The 21,899-nt window shown below is 39.6% G+C and overlaps 1 protein-coding gene across 2 annotated transcripts in view; it reads right to left on the reverse strand.

Annotated features, from left to right (window-relative positions):
• The window catches only part of PPP2R5E (protein phosphatase 2 regulatory subunit B'epsilon), a 150,268-nt gene extending 128,853 nt beyond the window's left edge, over positions 1-21,415 (reverse strand). The window contains exons 1-2 of one of the 2 annotated variants that reach the window (XM_020914283.2): positions 20,796-21,415; positions 18,425-18,585 (exon numbers count right to left, since the gene is read on the reverse strand). In XM_020914283.2, the coding sequence (XP_020769942.1) occupies positions 18,425-18,581 (157 nt within the window). In that variant the 5' untranslated portion in view covers positions 18,582-18,585; positions 20,796-21,415. Of the gene's footprint in view, positions 1-18,424; positions 18,589-20,795 lie in introns of both variants that reach the window. The other variant, XM_020914282.2, reaches the window with a different exon arrangement.
• Between the last annotated feature and the right edge of the window lie 484 nt (positions 21,416-21,899).

A 21,899-nucleotide genomic window follows, 5' to 3' on the forward strand; every position in this document is an offset into this window, starting at 1 on the left:
CTCATTAGTCACAAATGAGCCAGAATCAGTGCACCTGAGATGACATAAATGCCTACAAGAAAAGTGGGGCCAAAGCGAGAGAAAAGACGAGAACATACACACTCTGTCCTGCAGCTCACTCTTTCACTCATACATCCCCCACATATCCACCCAAAGGAGACTACAAATGTGACGCTTTTCAGGCTCTAGGTGCTAACCCAGTGGAAACTTCTCTAGGGTGTATTTTAAGGAGAGCAGTAAAGTGCCAGGTTAGTGTCAACAGCAATTACTGTGAACCAGCAAGTCTGTTTGGTCTACACTTAAGATGTGACAGGAAACTGAGGAGGTTTTATTGTCAAGAAGGTACTAAAATTCTTTTAATGTTTGCATACTCTCTCTGCTTTGCAAAGATGTTTAAATAAATAGTACCCAATGAAGATCCCACAAAATTTTGATATCTGAACCATCACCATATTCATTCACTCTGTGAGCACTCGTGCTATGTCTCCAACACACCAGACACAGACAGCTCTAAATCACAGCTGAAGAGACTGAAGATAAAGCCAGAAGAGGAAGCCTTTCAAAGCACTTGGCAACTTTTGATAATCCTTTCAGAGACTCTGCTCTATCCAAAGCAGCACCTTTTCACCTAACCAGGGCAAGCACAGTCATAAACATCTGTCTTTAAAGCAATGTTCAGTTTATTAAACAACTGTTACATAAAAGACTCTTCATTTAAAATATATATGTACATTTGTTTAAAAGAATATTTAAGATACAAATCAGAAAAGAAAAAGGAATGAGTCAGCACTGCTTTACATACATAAAGAATTCCTTTCCTATCTGAAGGATAGCTTCAACTCAACAGGTACTCAATCAACAGGGACAATGTGAAAGGACACTATCCTAGACAGTGGGAATAGAATCATAAATGGACATGGTCCCTGACCCCAAAGATGGAAATACCATGACAAGGGTCAATCAGCAAGTGTCTGCCATGCGTGAGGTACTGGTCGAGACATATAGACATGGCCGCTCAAGCTAATTCTGCGAGGCAGATATTATCAACACTTTACAAATGAGTACGCTGAGGCTCGGAGAAGGTTATGTGTCCAAAGTCACCCAGTTTGCAAGGAAAACTGGCTAGAATTCCAAGACATTGGGCTGACTGGCTCACAAACCTAGCCTCTACCTGTAACCCTACCTTGCTGGCTATGCAACATCTTCACGTCTTAATCATCAGTCTCCCTAGCTTCCCATGCTACCTGTGTATTTATGACCCAGTCACAGCTAGTTCTATATGGCCTGAAGTAAACTCACCTGAAAGACAAAAAAAAAAAGAAACTAAGCAAAATAAAAAGAGTTGGGAAAATAAATGTCAAAAATCTGTCTTAAAAATTTTTTTCTTAACAGATGGCAGGGAAAAAAGTCTAGGAATTATCTCTTGCTTCAACAAAGCTGAAGTCAAACAGTATAGTATACATCTAAAGTGCCTTGCCTTGACTGAAGCTTTCACTTCTCCGAGTTTGAGTCTTCACTTTAAATCTTTAAGATAAAAAGTAAAAATTCAAGGTAGAACAGAATCATCATCATCTATCAATTCAAGGAGACAGATCACTCGGAAGAGAGAGTTCTTTTCTGAATGCATTCCAATTCGACTCCACTTACTGAACTTTGAACTGCCAGTAATTTCTTGGAGCTTTGGTTTCCCTCATTATATACCTACTTCAATGTATGTACATGCTGTTTTCATGAATGTTTTCAATTCACAGTCACTTATTTGAATTCATTATTTCTCAACAGAAACTGAAGACATATCAATGGGAAAACTCATTATCGTGAGACAAGTATGAGAAACGAGTGGTCAGGACATTGTAATAACCATAGCTTCCCATGGAAAAGAAAAAGGGAAAAAAAACCTTCTAGGTTTCTGTTAGTCGCTAAGTCAGGTCTGACTGTGACCCCATTGTAGCCTGCCAGGCTCCTCTGTCCATGGAAGTTTCCAGGCAAGAATCCTGAAGTAGGTAACCATTTCCTTCTCCAGGGGATCTTCCCCACTCAGGGATCAAACCCACGTCTCCTGCATGGCAGGCAAATTCTTTACCATCTGATGAGAAAAGACTGGTCTGAACATTGTAGTAACCATAACTTCCCATGGGAAAGAAAAAGGGGAAAAAAAAACTTTCTAGGTTTAGGCCTGAAGAAAGACTAAATACAGGTTCACTGCTAATCAAAATTATACACACATAACAAATTCATAATCTCAGTTCATAAAAACAGCTTTAGGTAAAAACTCACAGATGAAAGAAAATTTCTAACACACCTGAAATCATACTCTAAACCACCTGCTCCAAAGATACTTTTGCAAAACTCCTAGCAAATTCTTTAGATTTTGGGGGTTGCTTTGGTTTTTTACACTTTTCCAACGTTCCCACTAAATGAAAGATATTAGGCTGATAACTCTTTCCTAATTGTCCAGGTAGCATCCACCAACGTCTTAACTCCATTTAGCAACCACCTACGGTCCCTCCTGATGTTTCACATGACAATGTTCAGTGTCATCACACACATGCAACTCCCCAAGCCTCCCTCCCCTCAAAGCACCGACACAACAGCTGGGGAAGACAGGTGAGCACAATGCTTCAGCATCCATCATAACACGATGCAGCTCACTCTTGGCTAAACTAGTCCTTGGCTTCAGTAATCTTTTTTTTTTTACAGCTTCCAAATATTTCTTCATTCAAAAACTCATTTTAAATGTTCTCTAAAGTTCATTAGTAAATGTAATACATAGTGATACACTGTTTTGCTTAAACAATTTTGTCTATGTATAGACTAAATAGATTTCAAAAAACAAAACACCCACTTCCTAAACATGGTATTCAAAAATAGATCATCTTCACAGGATTCACTTGAAACCCAAGCCTTAAGATACAATTCAGTACTATCTATAAATAAATGATAATAACACTAACAACAATGACAAAGCTAGCTAACATTTATATAATACTTGGCATGAGCTGGGCCCTGCTCCGAGCATTAGCACTCATTCAACTCATTCAACACTCAAAACCATCCTGTGGAGAAGTTCTTGATCTCTCATCTTGTCCACATGAGTCAAGCAAAACATTACAACTATCTCACCAAGCAGGGCAAATAACTACACAAGTATCCTTGTATTTATGGAGAAATGAGTATCAGTTATTAACTATAATGCTCTGATGTGAAGAAATTATTCCCTTAAGAGATAGTACAGAATAAAAAGGGTGTATCTTTCTAGCCAGGAAATATATGAAGGTAAAGTGTTACTTTAACAACTAAAAGAAAATTTTCCAGTAAGTAAAACTGCAAAGAAATATAATTTCACCAAGAGCATGCTAATATTAAATATAGATTTGCACTTAGAGGAGTGTACATTGATTTTAAAATCATTTTGAAATTCATTAACCACTGACGTACAAGAGTGGTCCTTTAAGCTCGGACTGTCAAAAACTCCAAACTCTACAGTTCTTTTATTTATTCTGTTGTACACTCCCACAAGTCAGAGTCTGAGACATCACAAACTATCACAAATCCAGTTTTGCTTCAAGCACTGGTACTGAAAAGCACTCACTCCACTCAATTTTCACCACCCACAGAACGCAGCACAGATAACACCCAATAATTTAAATCATAATAGCTCGGGAAAATTTAAAATTAGCAAGTGATAAAGAGGTGGATTCAATTTTTAACTTCATTCAATTTGTCAAATTTAAAATACTTTCCATTATTTGTTTTTCCCAATCTTCACAGTAACATAATGCTTACCAGTGTTAATTGCTTTGCCTAACTGCGGTTTACTGTTGCTTACATTCTCATGTAATGAGCTTCAAGTGGTGTTGACAGTAAATCTAGCTCTAATCTTTCTAAACCTTTCTTCTATTAATGAATTAAATCTACTGTATTATGTCCCCCACTATTCCAAGCAGCAGTTCACAGAAGAGTGAATTAAAACATGAAAACTTAAGACCATGCACTTTAACAACACAGTGCCGTCTATAGAGCATGTAGTTGGACCTCCAAGTGGACTTTACTTAGTCTTAAAAGGACTTTTTTCCATTTTGTACATTTCATGTTTATAGTCTGAAAGTAAATTGGTAAAAATTTTTAAAAAGCAAGTAATGATTAAGTGATTTGTTTTCAAAGAAACTTCAGTGTCAGAAAATGACAAGCATAATGTTACCATGACAAGAAAAAAGAACTTTTTAAAATTCCAACTCCAATAATAAGACTACCTCAAAATAATTACTAATCATCACATATAACAAAAAAAAATCTTAAAGCATAACACAAGTCTATTTAAACATGAAGGACTTCCCTGGTAGTCCAGTGGTTAAGAATCTGCCTGCCAGTTCAGGGGACACGGGTTCGAACCCTGGCCCGGGAAGATCCCCACATGCTGCAAGGCAATAACCCCACAAGTCGCAACTACTGAATCTGTGCGCTCCAGAGCTCAAGCACCACAGCTAGAGTTCATGGGCTGCAACAAAAGACCCCGTATGACACAACCACGACCCAATACAGCCAAACAAACAAGTGACTTTTTTTAAAGGGAATATATAAACGTGAGGGGAAAATACGCCTGACTGAGAAGGAAGTTTATTTCTGGGTGACGTATATACTCTATCGTTGTATATTTATGGCTATGTACAAATACCCCTGGGCTTCCCTGGGGGATCAATAGCAAAGAACCTGCCTGCCATTGCAGGAAACACCCTGGGTTGGGAAGATCCCCTGGAGAAGGAAATGTCCTGGGAAATCCCATGGACAGAGGAACCTGGCAGGCTACTGTCCATGGGGTCACAGAACTAAACAACAACAGATAACAAACAACCTGAGGATCAAGGACAAACTTTAGCCTAGCCTGAATTATTTGGCCCAACAACCTGAAGAGCTCCATCGGTCTCTGACCTCCAGCTACAATGGCCTTTTGAAAAGAAGCACCTCCTCAGTCTTCTTGTTTTGCTCATCACCATGTTCCCAAAACAGTGCCTGGTACATCACACCACAAAGTAGAAATCTGATGAATGAATGAAGGAACAAATGAACAAAATGAATTAAAGAGCCCACAAAACAACTTCAAAAATGAGAATTTAAGTTCTTGGATGTGACTGATTTAGCCAGGTCAAATGCAGACTCTTTTCATAGGTATTTGCTTCATATACACATTGAAAAATACCTGCACACAATTTATTTCATTCAGATATCACCGAAATTCAAGAGCATGAGTATAGGGCCTACCACTCGTAAGCCAAGGGTATTTAAAATATATACCATTTCTAGAACATGCCACTAAACCAGAAATGCCTAAATAAATTCCACCATTAGCTGAAATGCCTTTTACAATGTTAAGTTATAAGTCTTAACACAATAAAATATAGCTCTATTCAAAATCTTTAGGAAATAACTAAGTTTAGGTAGTAAAGCACAAGCTTTTCTCAACAGCCAAAGGTTATGCCAAGATTTCTCATACCTGAAAAGTTACAGACAGATCTCTTCCAAGATCCAGTCACATTCCAGACTGAACTGACTGAGTTTTAGAACTTCATCTTAACTGTTATTGATTGAAACATCTTTAAGCTCTCTTAAAGAAAAGGAAAGAGAAGTCACTCAGTTGCGTCCAACTCTTTGTGACCCCATGGACTGCAGCCTGCCAGGCTCCTTCATCCACGGAATTCTCAAGGCAAGAATACTGGAGTGGGTTGCCATTTCCTTCTCCAGGGGATCATCCTGACCCAGGGGTCAAACCCAGGTCTCCCACACTGAGGTAGACTCTTTTACCATCTGAGCCACCAGGGAATCCTTTCTTAAAGTGAGATGTATTTTATTCCTAAATCACTGTTGTTGTTGCTGTTATTTCAGTCCCTAAGTCGGATTCGACTCTTTGGGACCCCAGGGGCCGTAGCCCACCAGGATCCTCTGTCCATGGAATTTCCCAGGCAACAACACTAGTGAAGTGAAAGTCACTCAGTCGTGTCTGACTCTTTGCAACCCCTTGGATTATACAGTCCAGGGAATTCTCCAGGCCAGAATACTGAAATGAGCAGCCTTTCCCTTCTCCAGGGATCTTCCCAACCCAGGAATGGAACCCAGGTCTCCTATATTGCAGGCAGATTCTTTACCAGCTGAGCCACAGGAAAGCCCAAGAATACTCGAGTGGGTAGCCTATCCCTTCTCCAGGAGATCTTCCCAACACAGGAATCGAACCAGGGTCTCCTGCATTGCAGGTGGATTCTTTACCAACTGAGCTATCAGGGAAGCTCTAGAGTAAGTTGCCATTTCCTTCTCCAGGAATCTTCCCCACCCAGGGATCAAACCCACATTTCCTGCATTGCAGGCAGAGTCTTTACTTCTGAGTCACCAGGAAAGCCCTTTTAAATCATTGCTGCTGTTGCTGCTAAGGTGCTTCAGTTGTGTCCGACTCTGTGCGACCCCACAGACAGCAGCCCACCAGACTCACCTGTCCCTGGGATTCTCCAGGTAAGAACACTGAAGTGGGTTGCCATTTCCTCCTCCAATGCATGAAAGTGAAAAGTGAAAGTGAAGTCACTTAGTCGTGTCCCACTCCTAGCGACCCCATGGACTGCAGCCCACCAGGCTCCTCCGTCCATGGGATTTTCCAGGCAAGAGTACTGGAGTGGGGTGCCATTGCCTTCTCCGTCTAAATCACTAGGTACCATTAAAAATGCCAGGTGGTTCTATCATGTGTAGATGTAGCTGAAGAGGCAAACACAAATGGACGCATGGAAGACAGGTGGAACAGAGAGTGCTGAAACTTCCTTTTACTTTTAGAAAGTCCCTTGTATCAATGTGCTTTCAAGTCATTTTGACTTTGCTCACAAATTAAGGAAAAACACCAGTCCTTCTGATTGATCACTATAACTTTCTGAAAACTTAACTTGATGAGTCAAAAGGTTGAAACAGCCTTCTGACCCTTAAAAGAAGCATCATTTTTGCTACAAATGTCCTTGAATTTCAAAATATTCATTCAAAAAAAGTGTTACAAGTTTACAATGTGGAAGGTACAGTGTGGCTATGATTTCCAAACTGCTAATGTAAGAATACACCAAGAGCTCCTTGAGAGCCTGAAACCACTCTGAACTCTCACTGCATACCCTTATAAGGTATGGCTAAGGTGCAACCCCTCAATGGAGGGGGTCTTCTGGCATATTTCGGTGAGAGGCTAATTCCAAAGCCTGTATCTTTCCTGTCAGAAGACAGCACTTTTCCTGAAATGGTAGCAAGTCCCAATTTTCTCCCAGTTCTTTTTCATGCTTTAATGTTTTACTCTGAACCATGTTCCAGACACTGGCAACTACAAATTAATTACATTAAGGTGTAACCTCACCTTAAGATGAAAGTCTTTTGACTTGTGGACACAGCTTGGGGGGCAGGGGGGACAAATTGAAAGAGCAGCATTGAAACATATATATTACCATATGTAAAATAGATAGCCAGTGGGAATTTGCTGTATGGTGCAGGGAGCTCAACCCAGTGGTCTGTGACAACCTAGAGAAGGGGGATGGAGTGGGAGGGAGGTTCAAAAGGGAGTGGACATGTGTGTGTCTATGGCTGACTCTTGATGAAAGTGAGAGTGAAAAAGTTGGCTTAAAGCTCAACATTCAGAAAACTAAGATCATGACATCTGGTCCCATCACTTCATGGGAAGTAGATGGGGAAACAGTGGATGACTTTATCTTTTTCGGCTCCAAAATCACTGCAGATGGTGATTGCAGCCATGAAATTAAAAGACACTTACTCCTTGGAAGGAAAGTTATGACCAACCTACATAGCATATTAAAAAGCAGAAACATTAATTTGCCAACAAAGGTCCATCTAGTCAAAGCTATGGTTTTTCCAGTGATCATATATGGATGTGAGAGTTGGACTGTGAAGAAAGCTGAGTGCCAAAGAATTGATGCTTTTGAACTGTGGTGTTGGAGAAGACTCTTGAGAGTCCCTTGGACTGCAAGGGGATCCAACCAGTCCATCCTAAAGGAGATCAGTCCTGGGTGTACATTGGAAGGACTGATGTTGAAGGTGAAACTCCAATACTTTGGCCACCTGATGTGCAGAGTTGACTCATTGGAAAAGACCCTGATGCTGGGAGGGAGGGGGCAGGAGGAGAAGGGGACAACAGAGGATGAGATGGTTGGATGGCATCACCGATGCAATGGACATGAGTTTGAGTAAACTCCGGGAGTTAGTGATGGACAGGGAGGCCTGGCGTGCTGCAGTTCATGGGGTTGCAAAGAGTAGTACACAAGTGAGCAACTGAACTGAACTGAACTGATGGCTGATTCACACTGACACATGGCAAAAACCAATGTAACACTGTTCAGCAATTATCCTCCAGTAAAAATAAATTTTTTTGAAAAGACAAAAAGTCTTTCATGGTGCCTACATAGAATGGATGGAATTTTGCCAGACCTCTTCCTTCACAACACTGTGTACTCTGAAACATGATGCAGGCCCACAGGAGTGACTCAAAGAAAGATCAATGGCAACCAGAAAGCAAGCGAAGGGCTATTTATTAAGCCACCAACCACACATTAGCAGTTTACCCACACGATCTCATTCTTCACAAACACCTTGGGACATATGAGTCCCCTTTTACGAAAGTGGAAACTGAAGCTCCAAAGAGGTTAAATACTTGATCTCAATTCATAAATCTAAATATCACCCAGGCTTGAACCCAGACCCTTTCCTACAATATGTTAGTTTCCAAAGATGGGAAGATGAATGGTAAAAAAAAAACAAAAACAAAAACACTGCCAGGGACTTCCCTGGTAGTCCAGAGGTTAAGACTCCACCCTTCCACTGCAGCGGGTGCAGGTTCAATCCTGGTCAGGGAACTAAGATCCCACATGCCACTGTGTAGCCAGAAAAAGAAACAAGAAAAAAAAAAACCCACCATGGCAAGAATGCTACCTGTTTATCAACTATCTGGACTTTATGGCGACCGGGACAACAGGGGTCCAGGGGAGGCATCTTCCCTTTCCCGCCTCTGTGAGGTGCCAACTACCCTTTCTGTCTGCCTCTCAGTGGCATGGCCTGGGCCTTCCCAAGGAGCTGAGTCTGGGAGGCCTGTGACGCTCCCTCGACTCTTCCCCATCACCATAGTGCTACTGCCGGCCTGGCGGCTCCCTGCTCTTCTACTCTCTGCCTCTCTTTCTCATCACCTCATCTCACAATTTTCAGGGTTGTTCCAAGAGGTAGTAAGATGATTCACCTAGGAAGTCATCTTAGCATAGCATGAGCAAGAAAGTTGTTAGGTCCAGTGCCACCTGTGTTCATCCACCACTAATGCATATAATGGAGAAGGCCTTGGCTTTGAAACCAGATGGGCCTGGGGTCCCAACTCAGGCTCTCTCTACCCTCTATCAAGAGCAAACATCCCATGCTCTTCGTGTTGTTGTGAAGCGTCACTGCAACACCATGTGGTACATCGCCCGGCATAGGGCAGAGCCAAGAGATAGTGCTTCTCTTCTGCTTCAGTGGTTACTAAATCATTTGTTCACCAGCAAAGACAACCTGAGCTTCTCCACCCGACTTCTTCCTGGTCTACAGCTGTTTCAGAGAAAATGCTGTTTTACAGGCATTCTCAATTTTACCAATGGTAGTTACATGCATTCAGCTTAATTTTTCAAAAGACACTGATCAAAAATTTTCCAGCCAACCACACTGGAGTCACGTAGCAACATCTACCTTCAAACACCTTTTAAAATTCTGTTTGATACCAAAAAGAATTAAAAATCAGAAGACATATGCAGGAGAAATCTCTTGACATGAGATCTCCTTTCTATAGAAAGGGGTCACATGGCAAATTCTCTCTCTGCTCTGAGCAAATGGACACCCACCACCCAAGGCAATGGTTGCTAGCCTTTGGGAGAAACTTCTTTGAGAATCTGATGAACACTCTAAACCCTGTGCCAAGAAAAATGTCAATCTGCACTGAGACACAAAATACTGCCTGGAATTTCACGAGGGTTAAGAGCCCTCTGAAACCCACCCATCAACAGCAAAGAGCCCTCAACAAGGAACCATCTACGATATTCAAACTGGCAAAATCGTCCATTTAGATTTTGTTTCTTTAAAGGGCAATAAACTCAAAAGCCTAGACAAAAACCTCAAGAAGATAAAGAAAGAAGTTTTCACATTCAACTCTCCACATCTGGGTTCAGTGTCAACTCTTTCTGGCTCAAAATAAAATGCTATAAATTTAATAAGGCTCAAAACCTGAAAAGAAGGTTCTATCTTTGAAGCAAAACATCAAAATAAAGAGATGCCCAAGGCTAGTGAATGTGCTGGGAGGGCGGGCAAGGGAAAAGGAGGTTAAAAAACAAAGTATTAAGAACATCTACACACTGTGTTTTTCAGTATCATCCTTTTTAATTTTCTATGTCTGTGTATGTTCTCAATGTGCATTACATATTTACATAATAGCACATGTATATATAAACAGAAATACATGCTATTTTTACTGACAGGAGTAAGCAATCACAAAAAAAAGTTTGTAAATCCCGTCCTACTAGACAACTTCCAAAATTAGTTTACCTAACAATAGTTTCTCCTGGGTAACTCTCCACAAATGGAATTTCCCTTGAAAATAATCACATTAGCCGTCTTTCTTACTCCTGAAATGAGAAGTTTGTTTCAAAATGACTCAACAATAAAGCTGAGATTGTTCCACAAGAACCAGTTCCCTTTTTTGCTTTGAAAGTCTAATTCTCATAGCTCCATTCACTCCGTATTTTTCTACCTAAGTGGAAATAATCCATGTAATGAATTAAAGAAATGAAAAATCAACTGAAAACAATGGTAAGCATTTTCCACTACGCAGTTCTTACCCATAATTGTAGTAGTTAATACTCTTCAACTCCTACAATGTCTCCAGCACTAAGCTAAATGTTTTACCTGCCTGATGGTACTTAATCTGACTCTCTTAGGTGGGTTCTAATACACTCCCAATTTTGAAGATATAAAGCCAATGCTCAGAAGTCACATGGCTGTGAATGGACCTGGAATTCAAACCTACATGTGTGTGACCCCAGAGACCATTCTTACCTCAGGGAGGGCACTTGCCTCCCTCAAGTAATATATGATACATATATTAGGTATACACTGTTATATATTAGGTAACAATAATAATATACAGTTAACATATGCATAAGTTCTTTTATGCATAATTGTACTATAATATAAAAATAAGATGCCTGGTTTTTTAAATAAAATCTTATAATACCAAAGGTAGAAAAGTATTTTTAAGTGGCAAAAGAGAATGTCACTGGCAAACAAATCAAAGAATTACTTTAGTTAGCCTTTATGGGATATCGAGAAACTTTACTGTTCTTTTTCAAGTGCTACAAAATCTAATTAATATTAAGAGTTAACATTATTATAAAATAAATGTTTTAAAGACAAGAAAATTTGACCATAAAACACTGCTCTGAAAGTTCATTATAAATCAGATATTCTCTCAAACTATATTAAGAAAGAACATCTGATGATCTGATCAGTCCATAATTCAGTCCCCAAACACCAGCAGAAAAAAGAAATTTCCTTGTACTTAACATCTTAACTTGTGCAAAATCAAAGTGATGAATCCCCTAAGTAAAAGGAATGACTTTTTGTGTACCATACATGTAATCCCCTCTGTTCTCTCTCCACAAGATACCACTTCTGTTTTTAGCCTGAAACGCGGAGAATTACACAGAACATAAACCCATTCTTAGCATTTTAAGTGAACACTTAGCAATCTGATCCTTTAAAACTGATAAATCTTCACTAAACAAGTTTACCATTTTGTGTAAATTGCTAGTTAAAATCTGCATGGCCTAGATTTGAGGGGAAGAATTTTAGTATTTAGAAAGGAAAAACAAATGCCTATACTGCTATTACTAATAACCTCAATGTTGTGATCTAACAATGTTCATTCATTTGCTAATACTTAATGAATATCAACTATGTATGAGGCACAGGTCTAGACCCTAGAGATAAGTGACACAAGGTATTCACACCAAAGATTACATTCTCATGGGGGATGAGAAACAGGTAACATACAAGTGAACAAAGATAAAATAATTTCAGATTATAAATACGATGCCAAAAAAACAATAAAATGATAGAAATGTCAAAGAAGATTATTTTGTAAAGTGATGCAGGATGGTCCATAAGAGGGTCCTATTTGAGCTGAAATTTGAAGAATGACACAAAAAAGAAAGTTCTAAGTAGAAAACGACCACCTCACCTTATGAGAGGTTTTATTTCGCAATTTAATTAATTTTTATGTCTTGGATGGGTTGTATCCTGGAGAGACCCACTTTATGATGAAGTCTGTTTAAAGCTTACAATATTTACTGATAAGTATCCAACGCATCTGTGCACACACAAAGCTAACCTGATACACAGGAAAAACAGTAATAATAATAATTTCCCAATCTTTCAGTCTAAGCCAGAAGCTCTTAACTCTGGGGAAAGAGCAGTAATGATTATGCTAAATCCTTGAGAATCTGATGAAAGCAATGAACTCTGTCCTCCTCCCCCCCCCAAAAAAATGCACATACACAGAAATTTTACGTAAAATTTTAGGAGGTTCTTAGAACCCTGAAGCTCATCTATAACACATACATACTATCCCCAACCAGAAGTCCATGATAAGAATTAAGCAGTAATTATCATACTCATATGAGATGGATATGAATGCAAGCTGCCACTCTACTTTTAAATGATTCACAAATCAGGAATGCTTACTCTCAATTTATTTTGGCCCACATAAGACTCTGTACAGGAATCTTCTCTATGCTACAGAAACAAACTATTAGGATAGATACATATAGTTAGATATATACAGATACACACACACACACAATTTATATACATACATGTATGAACAAAGATAGATAAATTCCCACCTAAAAGTGAATGAAATACCTCTTCACTACAACTACTGTAATCTTTCACACATGATAACAGTGTAATTTGAGATTTGGTTTTGTACAAAATCTTATAATTTCTTCCCCCAAAGAAAAATATTACCACATTGCATCAAAGGCTGCAAAGCTGAACATTAACACCTATTAACTTACAGATGTTCTTCTGGTTCAAAAGCAAAGCTTATGATTATTTTTTTTTAAGCCATTCACACATAACACACACACACACACACACACACACACACACACACACACACACTACAATTTAGTTGCCTAAGGAATATACATCAATTACAAATTACAAAACAGAAACAGACTCACAGACATAGAAGAAAAACTTATGGTTACCAAAGGGGGAAAAGGGAAGGGGGTAATAAATTAGAGGAGTTTGGGGTTAGCAGATTTAAACTACTATAAAACAAGGAAATAACAAGGCCCTACAGGGAATTATATTTAATATCTTGTAATAAACCATAATGGAAAAGAAAATAAAGAATATACATCACTAATCTAAGGTACAAACTAGATCACTAGATCAATGGTTCTTAACCTTTTTTGATTCCACTACCCCTTCAAGAATTTGAAAAATGCTATAGAATTCTCCCATTTAAAAAAAAAATGGACATATGCATACAAAATGTGCATATAATTTCAGTCTGCTCAGGGCATTTCAAATTAAATCAAGGGTTTAAAAATGCCTATACCTACAATACAAGTATATTATGGCTGCCTGTTTCTGGGAAGGGGAACTAATTAGGAAACCAACTTGGAAGGAAGACTTTTCATTACATATCTTTTTGTATTTTTCAAATTTGAACCACGTAACTCTATTATCTATTCAAAACACTAGTAAGTTAAAAATAAAAAAGCATTACACTCAAATATGTGGCAGGATACCAATGCAGAAGGTAAAAAAATCTCCAAATAAAGATATTTAAAATAACTAGTCTACTAAATTCAACATATTTGCACACTGTTTCTTCATATTTGGGGGCTGAAAGAGGTTGAAGACCACAAAACTATGCTCTTGTTTGCTAATTTTCAGAGAAATTTCCCGTTTCAACTTTTTGCTGCAAAAATAGAAAAGGTCAAATAATAATTTCACATTATTCATATTCTAACTTCTGAAACCTCAGTTAAATGACACTAGTTAGTAATGCATTGGATTTGGTACTGCCATATCTCTTGATTTTAATTCTCATTATATGATAGATATGGAAACCAAGCTTTCTGAAGTTAACTCACTTGCCCTGGGCAACAAAGCTAGAAGTTAGCTAGAACTCTTGCAGGAAACAAAGCCTCTGTACCTCCTCCCATGCAACACTGCAGCGTAACCTCCAAGGAGGAAGGTGAAACCTAAAATCAAGGACACTATTTCTCAGGCGATCATTCTCATCATAAATACAGTTTAGAGACCTAGTCCATTATAAGAACTGGGAATTCCATTTGCATTTTCCTATACACTACACAAACCAGATACAAATGAAAGAGAGGGATTATCCATCTAACAATTTCAAAAGCACAAAAACTAGTTTTAACTTGAAATTATTTAAGTCCTTACAAACTGTCACCCTATAAAGTAAAAATGTATGCTGAATCATAAACTTAAAGTTAAAAAAAAAAAAGCAGAGAATTAGTGTCACAGAAACGTTACCCATCTAAAGGTTTCACTATCAAGAGGAAGTTTCTTTCTGCTGAACAGTACCTCCAGGCATCAAAGTTTTTGGAATGTTTGATACCGACTGTTCAAACTAGAAGCAAAATGTCTCAGAAATGTATGATGAATTGTGAGCCTGGCAACAATGATGCCACTTTCATTATAATCACATTTTCAAAGAGGTGGTAGTTTTCAAAAACACCTCCCTCAAATCTAAATTTATATAATCGTTTAAAGTTAAAAAGAGAAAGAAATAAGGAGTGGGTAGAGAACATAAACCACCTAACCAGATAACAGCTCCTAGAAGTTATTATTATAATTGCAATTATTATTCATGGGTGTGTGTGTGTGTATCTGCCTAAGTGTTTGTCTCGGTCTAGGTACTTGTCAAAGTCTGCTTCATGTCCTGCTGTGCAGGAACCCAGAAAGCATCAAAGTCTTTACTTTCTTCTGAAGCTCATAAGGCACTCAACCTCTACTGAATTTCCCTTATCAGGAAAATGAGGAAAAGTCCTTCAAGCTTAAAAACTTTAGGACCTTCTGAAAATACTTTCAGAAGTACTTCATGGAGAAAATTCAGATGTCTATATGTCAAGGTCTATCCTGCAATTTCACAATTGCAGGAAAAGCCAGGTCACTCTAATATATTAACACAGACAGAACTACATGCCGGTGCTGCTTTCTGCAGAAAATAAAATCACTGATACAAATTTCAAAACCCCACCTATTAGAAAAAGAGCAAAAGAGATGAAATTTTCCTTTCGCTTTTTTACAGTTCTGCAAGTAAAGAGACTTTTAAAATACTAAGCAATAATGGTAGTGTTACTTAAAGTCAGTCAAATACTATGACATCTACAATAAAAATTTTTATAGGGCAAACACACAAAATAAGTCATCATTAATGAATACCTAATTTTTGAGCTTTCAAAAATTATATATTAAAAATGTTATTACATAATTACTATGTTTATACAATTTCCATTTTCAAACTCCCTTAAAATTAAAGACCTTAAGGACATGTTTTTACTTTATTCTTTAAAGCAACTCCCAAAATTCAACTGCACTTTATATTGCATCCCTAAATAAAATTAACTCAAGCCTTCCAAGTTAGTCAAAACAATTCTATAGAAAATTAAATCAATAACTAGCCTTTGGCATGCATATATAATTTATTCTGGTTTTTCCTAAGGAAATGGCAAAAAAAAAAGAAAAGAAATTCGTCTTACATTTTCATTATATTCATAAACCACTTCCTAAAGTTGTAAGAAGGCACACAAACAAAAGTCAATCCATTTTAAGGACAACAAATGTCATTCAACAAACTCTCTACATTCACTATAATCATCAAGAACATACACACATTTCTATAGTCTGTACATGACTGTACTTCTTTGTTATTCTACAGATATGGAAATCTAACTTATGGAATGCTTCCTATATATTTTCCCAAAACATGCTTATTACACAAGAATCACTTTTAGTCTGTCTGGAATTAAGCTTGTAGATGTATCTAGTATTATATGATCTTGTTGCTCTCCAATGTTCCTATGCTGGCAAAATATACAAGTTCACAAAAATCACATCTTTGGAGAGCAAAAATCTTGGAAAATTTTTAGTACTACTCAACTACATTTAAAATATGAGAAAAAGAAATACGAATAGCCAATAAACACATGAAAAGATGCTCAGTGTCACTAATCATTAGGGAAATAAAAGCCACAATGAACTACCACTTCATGCACATTATGATTGTTATTATCAAAAAAAGAAAAGAACAAGTGTCAATGAGAATGTGTAGAAATTGGAAGAAGCCTTGGGCATTGCTGGTAGGAATGTAAAATGGTGCAGCTGCTGTGGAAAATAGCATGGTAATTACTCAAAAAATTAAACATACGACCTAGTAATTCCACTTCTGGGTATATACCCAAAAGAAGTGAAAGCAGGGACTCAAGCGGATATTTACACACCCATGTTCATAGCAGCATTATTCTCAATAACCAAAAGGTGGACAAACAGTAAGTTTTGTGTGCGTGACTGTGTGTGTGTATGTGTAGCGGAATATTAATCAGCCTTTAAAAAGGAAAGAAATTCTGACACGTGCTACAACATGGATGAATCTTCAGGACATGACACTAAGCAAGATAAGCCAACCACAAGAGAGACAAATATTGTAGGATTCCACTTATACAAGATATCTAGAGTATTCAAATTCATAGACAGAAAGTAGAATGATGGCTGCAAAGAGGTCAGGGGCAGAGGTAATGGGGAGGTAGTATTTATTTAACGGACACAGGATTTCAGCTGCGCAAAGATGAAAAAGTCCTAGAGATATGAGATGGTAATGGATGCCTTCACAATGCAAAGATAAATGCCATGCTTAATGCATACTTAAAAATAGGTAAAATGATCAATATTATGTTATATATATTTTACTACATTTTTTTAAATAAGGTAAGAAACAACAAAGTGTTGAAACGTGCCAAATTTGCCCCATGCATGCCTCTTTCACTACTCACAAAACCAACATCATGGCTCTGAGTGGTCAGTTAGATTCCAATTTAAATATTTACCATGGATCCCAAGAAATTAATATAACAAAGTTTAAATCTGTTCTAAGAAAGTTTAAACTGCTTCCTCAGAATAAAGTCCTCTGCCAGACAGAGATGATAGTAGTTATCATCTGTCCATTTCAGATTAAATAAATTAGTAAAGAACCCAATATACCTCCCAACTTTGTAGTTCAAGCATGGTTACTTTTATCCCTAGCAAGTTTTCCTTTCATTTTTCTTTCAAAATCTCATAAAGACTATTTTCATTTTTACCAGCAAAATCTTTAGTCAAAAATTTTCTCCACCAAACTCATATGAGATCATCTTCATGAACTGTAGATATATCATCTCTACAGTAATCAATATTCATTTCATGTCCACCAACTTCAAGTTTATACTGGGAAAAACATAAGCATAAATTCATATGGGAAAAACAGAAGCTTAAAATATCCTCCGCTACATTTTCTAGTCACACTCCAGCTTTTCTTATGATACCTTTCTTATATTACCTTTGTAACAATTTCACAAATCATTATAGAAATAAATGTTCACTAACTAGCAACCAAGTTTTTTATTTCCTTTGAGCTTAAAAGAAACCAAGTTTTTTTTATTCCTTTGAGAATAAAGTCTAATTTAGAAAAAAACAGTTCTCATAAGAACTTATCCATAATTAATTCCACAAACAAGAATGATCATCAAATCCATTTCCTGTTTGTACTATCTGAAAACAAGAATGTGTGTAATCAATTACTGACTATTTTTTCTCAATTTTAAAAAATGAATTATTTCGAGTATCCTTTTCTATATGTAAGTTAATGGTACCATATCCTCTACTACTTCCTGTGATTAAGACTGTATAGGTGTCATTGCATACAATGTACACATCTAAATCTCAACAGAAGAAAAAAAGAAAAACACAGACCCAGACATCTTAGTATGTGTGCTGCCGAAGCGAGCACCAGACCCAGACATCTTAAAGTTTCTGTGGTATTCAGTTTTTCTACTTATCAATGTGAGAGATACTCCTGATAATAAGTTTTTTTCATCCGTCCATGGCTATTTAGGTTCAATTGAGCCCTCTAAAAGTGGGAGTGGGTATACCTGGTCACAGACCAGTAACTTGTCTAAACATGTCTGAAAAGTCTCCCATTCCTTCAACTTGCAACAAAGAATTTTAACAAATATGGAACTTACAAAAAGAAAATTATATACAGATATAAAAAGATCAACTGAAAAGGAATCCATCACCTGGTCATGAGCCTTACCTTTTAGCAGCGGCAGAGGTGTTAACTCAATAGGCTTGCCTTGAGACCTAAACTGTGAGGAACTTTGCGACCTCTTCTGTCTGGCTTTTCTGACGGACTTCCGAGAAAATCCGTCTACTTTATCCACTGATGGAGGAGTAGTTGGTGCTGAGGACATATCCCTACTGAAGAGAAAGAAGTATCATCCACACACCCCCAAGGTGGAAGCAAACAAGTGAGTTACACAAATTCTAAAATTCCCACACACTTTTTTTGAAAATGGGAATATGGGGAAAAGAAAGCAAATAAAATCAATTAACAATTCTATGTTCAATGGGAAAGCAGAAAAACTTGGTGGAAAATAGAATATAAGTACTACATAAACAATATTGTAATGCTAATGCCTTGTGCTGCTTCTACAATATGCAGTAAAGATGTTCGTTTATACCTGAAAAAACTCTTCTAAGCCATGTACGCATTTTTTAACTGCACAGCTCTTCTCATCTTGAGATCCTAAGTTAATTTTGGAGCTATTCTGCAACTGGAAAACTTCCATCGATACATTTTCCCAAGATATTTAATATTATGAATGGGCTCTGGAATTGAAATTCTTATGGTACTTCAAGAATCTACACCAATGGATCACAGCAAGGTGAAATTTACAAATTCTGAACTACCAAGGCATGACTTTTTAATGCAATGTGCTAGCTAAGATAAACGACACCATACCACCAATGACAGGCTAGATTACTTTAAACAGAACACATAAAGGGCATAATTAAAATCATTTCAAAGAAGTCTTCTTTTTGAATGAAGCCATCTGATGTTACTAAAGCTTAAAAACTATGATGAAATCATGCAGCAAAATTGATGCAGAAACCTAAATTCACAGCTTACTTAGGCAACAAAGTTGAGTTCCCTTGAAGTTCATCATCAAATATTAATTTTCATTCCGTAAACTAATGGAACAGAACAGTTCCTTGAGATTTTTTTTAACCTTCTCAAATTATTAAAATGAAGGCTATTTCCTAAAAGTAACAAGCATTAAGCTCAGTTTCATTCACCAATTTAAACAGATGCCCTCATTTCCATGGCACTGAGGCTCCACCATGCCCCATGCAAAACGAATGGCAGTCCTGAATAGAAATAAGGCACATAGTGGAAATGCTGAAATGCAATCACTCACCTGTCATCCCTACATAACCCGAACGGTTTTTAACCTCTAAATAAAAGATTAAGGGAGTTTCTTCCTGAACGTGTGAGAATAAAAAGTTACCTGGATTAGCTGGATTCTGACAGAGCAAAAATAACAAAAACAGAAACCAAGAACAAACAAAACCTTATACTGCTGAGGTTTGGGATGCTGAAGTCCCATTTGGCTCTCTTTTTTTTAAAAAAAGTTTTTTAGCAATCTACCTAATTTAGCCTCAAATACAATGCGATAGATAATTGCAAAGCATGAATGACTGTAGGAGAAGTAATATCACTTAAAATTAAATTTTCATAATGACTGCATCTACAACAAGCTCCACATCACATCTGTATGTTGTAAATTTAGGGGCAGTTTTTCCAATCTGGTATGGGAGTTATTTAGATTACATGTAACCCTCACAACACAAAATTTCCGTAAATCCTGTTCCTCCATCACTCGTTTTGTCTCCCCTTTATTCTTCACGTCTCATCTTAGAGATAAGTTACTGGTAGCAAAAAAAAAAAAAATTTTTTTTTTAATCACTTGACCCTTATGCCCGCGGCCCAGGATAAACGTCAAGGATCTCAACCCTAAAGCGCTGCAGAACTGAACGTGCAGTAGCAGCGGGTCGGTGCAAAGCCCGGGGAAACAGGTTTCGCCCCGGACTAGGGCGCCCAAGCTTTATCATCCTCTGAGCAGCGGGCACGGGGCATTTCCAAGGCTCAGGATAATCCAAAGTGGGTGCTGGGGTGGAGGAGAAAGACAGACTAGGGGTTGGTCTGTAGGGATGCTCACACACTCCCTTTGCTCCCACCCACCCCATCCCCCCACCACCCCAAGCCCTGGAGAAGCTAAGCTGCTACAGAATCCTTCTCACTACACCAATCCCCCTTTCCTCCCCCCTCCGCCTCCGTCAGTGGATAAAGGGGGACAAGAATACGCCTCCAGTGCCGGAAGGTGGAGAAAAAGGGGGGGAGGGGGCAAACAGAAAGAGAGACAACATCAGAAGCAATTGCAGGTAAATCAGACAAGTGGGACCGGCGCTCCCTCTCCCGCACCTCATCCCACCGCACCCCTCGCCAGCTCGGGCCAGGCCTTTCCCGAGGCCGGTGCCCTGCGGGTTCTCCAGGAGGACGGGGAAGAGGCAAGCAAGGAGAAAGGGAAAGCAGACAAGCCGCGGGGCTGGAGGGACGAAGTTACCTTGAAGCTTCTGGAGAAGAATCCAAAGATGATCTGTGGTTTCGGAGGGGCGGGAGACGGGAGAGAGGGCCGCAGCGGGGGCGGGTGGCGGGACTGGGACGTGCAGGGGGAGGTCCGGACAGCGGCAGGGAGCCCGGGGCGACGGCTGTCCGGCGCGGCGTCCCTCCGGTTCCGCGGCGGCGGCGCCTCTAGGCCTCACAGCCGGACCTGAACCTCAGCGCTCCGGCGGCGGCGGCGGCGGCGGCCTCACGATCCTCCCCCGCGGGCCCGTCCCATCAAATCGGCACCGACCCCGTTGCGGCTCCGCCGGTGGCTCCTCGCTCACATTCCCGGCGGGCGGCGCCTCTGCTCGTTGCCTCGGACCCGGCGGCAGAAGCGACGACGCGGGGAGGGGGGAAGGGAGGGAGGAAGACTGAAGCCGCAGCGGCACCAGGAGAAGGAAGGAGAAAGAGGAGGAGTCGCTGGGGCTGGAGCCGCCGCTGCCAGAGCCGCCGTTCGGTACCCGCGGTGGGTCCCCGTCAATGCCCCTTTCTCTCTCCTATTGTCAATATCACCGGGCGGCTGAGTCCATGGCACACGCGCAACCGAACCTTCTCGCCAGCAGCGCCCGCCTCCGGCGCCCACTCACTGGAGACTTCAAACGGGAAGCGATGCCTCATTGGTCGGCGTTCGCCTTCACTCCCCTGTCAGCAAGTTCGGCTGAGAGCCGATCGCGGATTGGCGGCGGGGGGGGCGGAGAAACAGGAGGGTGGGAAGAGAGGAGACCGAGGATTGGACTAAGGCGAGAGGAACCCGGATGCAGCCGCGTTCTCCGGACGCGCGGCCGCCGCTTCCGCCAAGCGGTAGGGTAGGCTGAGGAAGAGAACTGCTTCAGCGAGTAGGCCTAACTGGAGCTGCTAAAGCTCAGGAGGTGTGCAGCTGACATAAATACGAAGGATTTCCGTGCAGTGCGGAACCTCTGGGCGGTGGTCGTCTGCAACTTGAGGATTCCGAGGGCAAGGGTCGGGTAATCCGGCCCTGGATTCCGCCCCTTTCAGCTGCGAGACTGGACCGTCTGGGCTCGAATAGCCCACTCGCGACGGGAACCAGCGCCGCTGCTCATGT

The sequence above is a fragment of the Odocoileus virginianus genome, chromosome 6 (assembly GCF_023699985.2).
Source record: "Odocoileus virginianus isolate 20LAN1187 ecotype Illinois chromosome 6, Ovbor_1.2, whole genome shotgun sequence".
Lineage (NCBI taxonomy): Eukaryota > Metazoa > Chordata > Mammalia > Artiodactyla > Cervidae > Odocoileus > Odocoileus virginianus.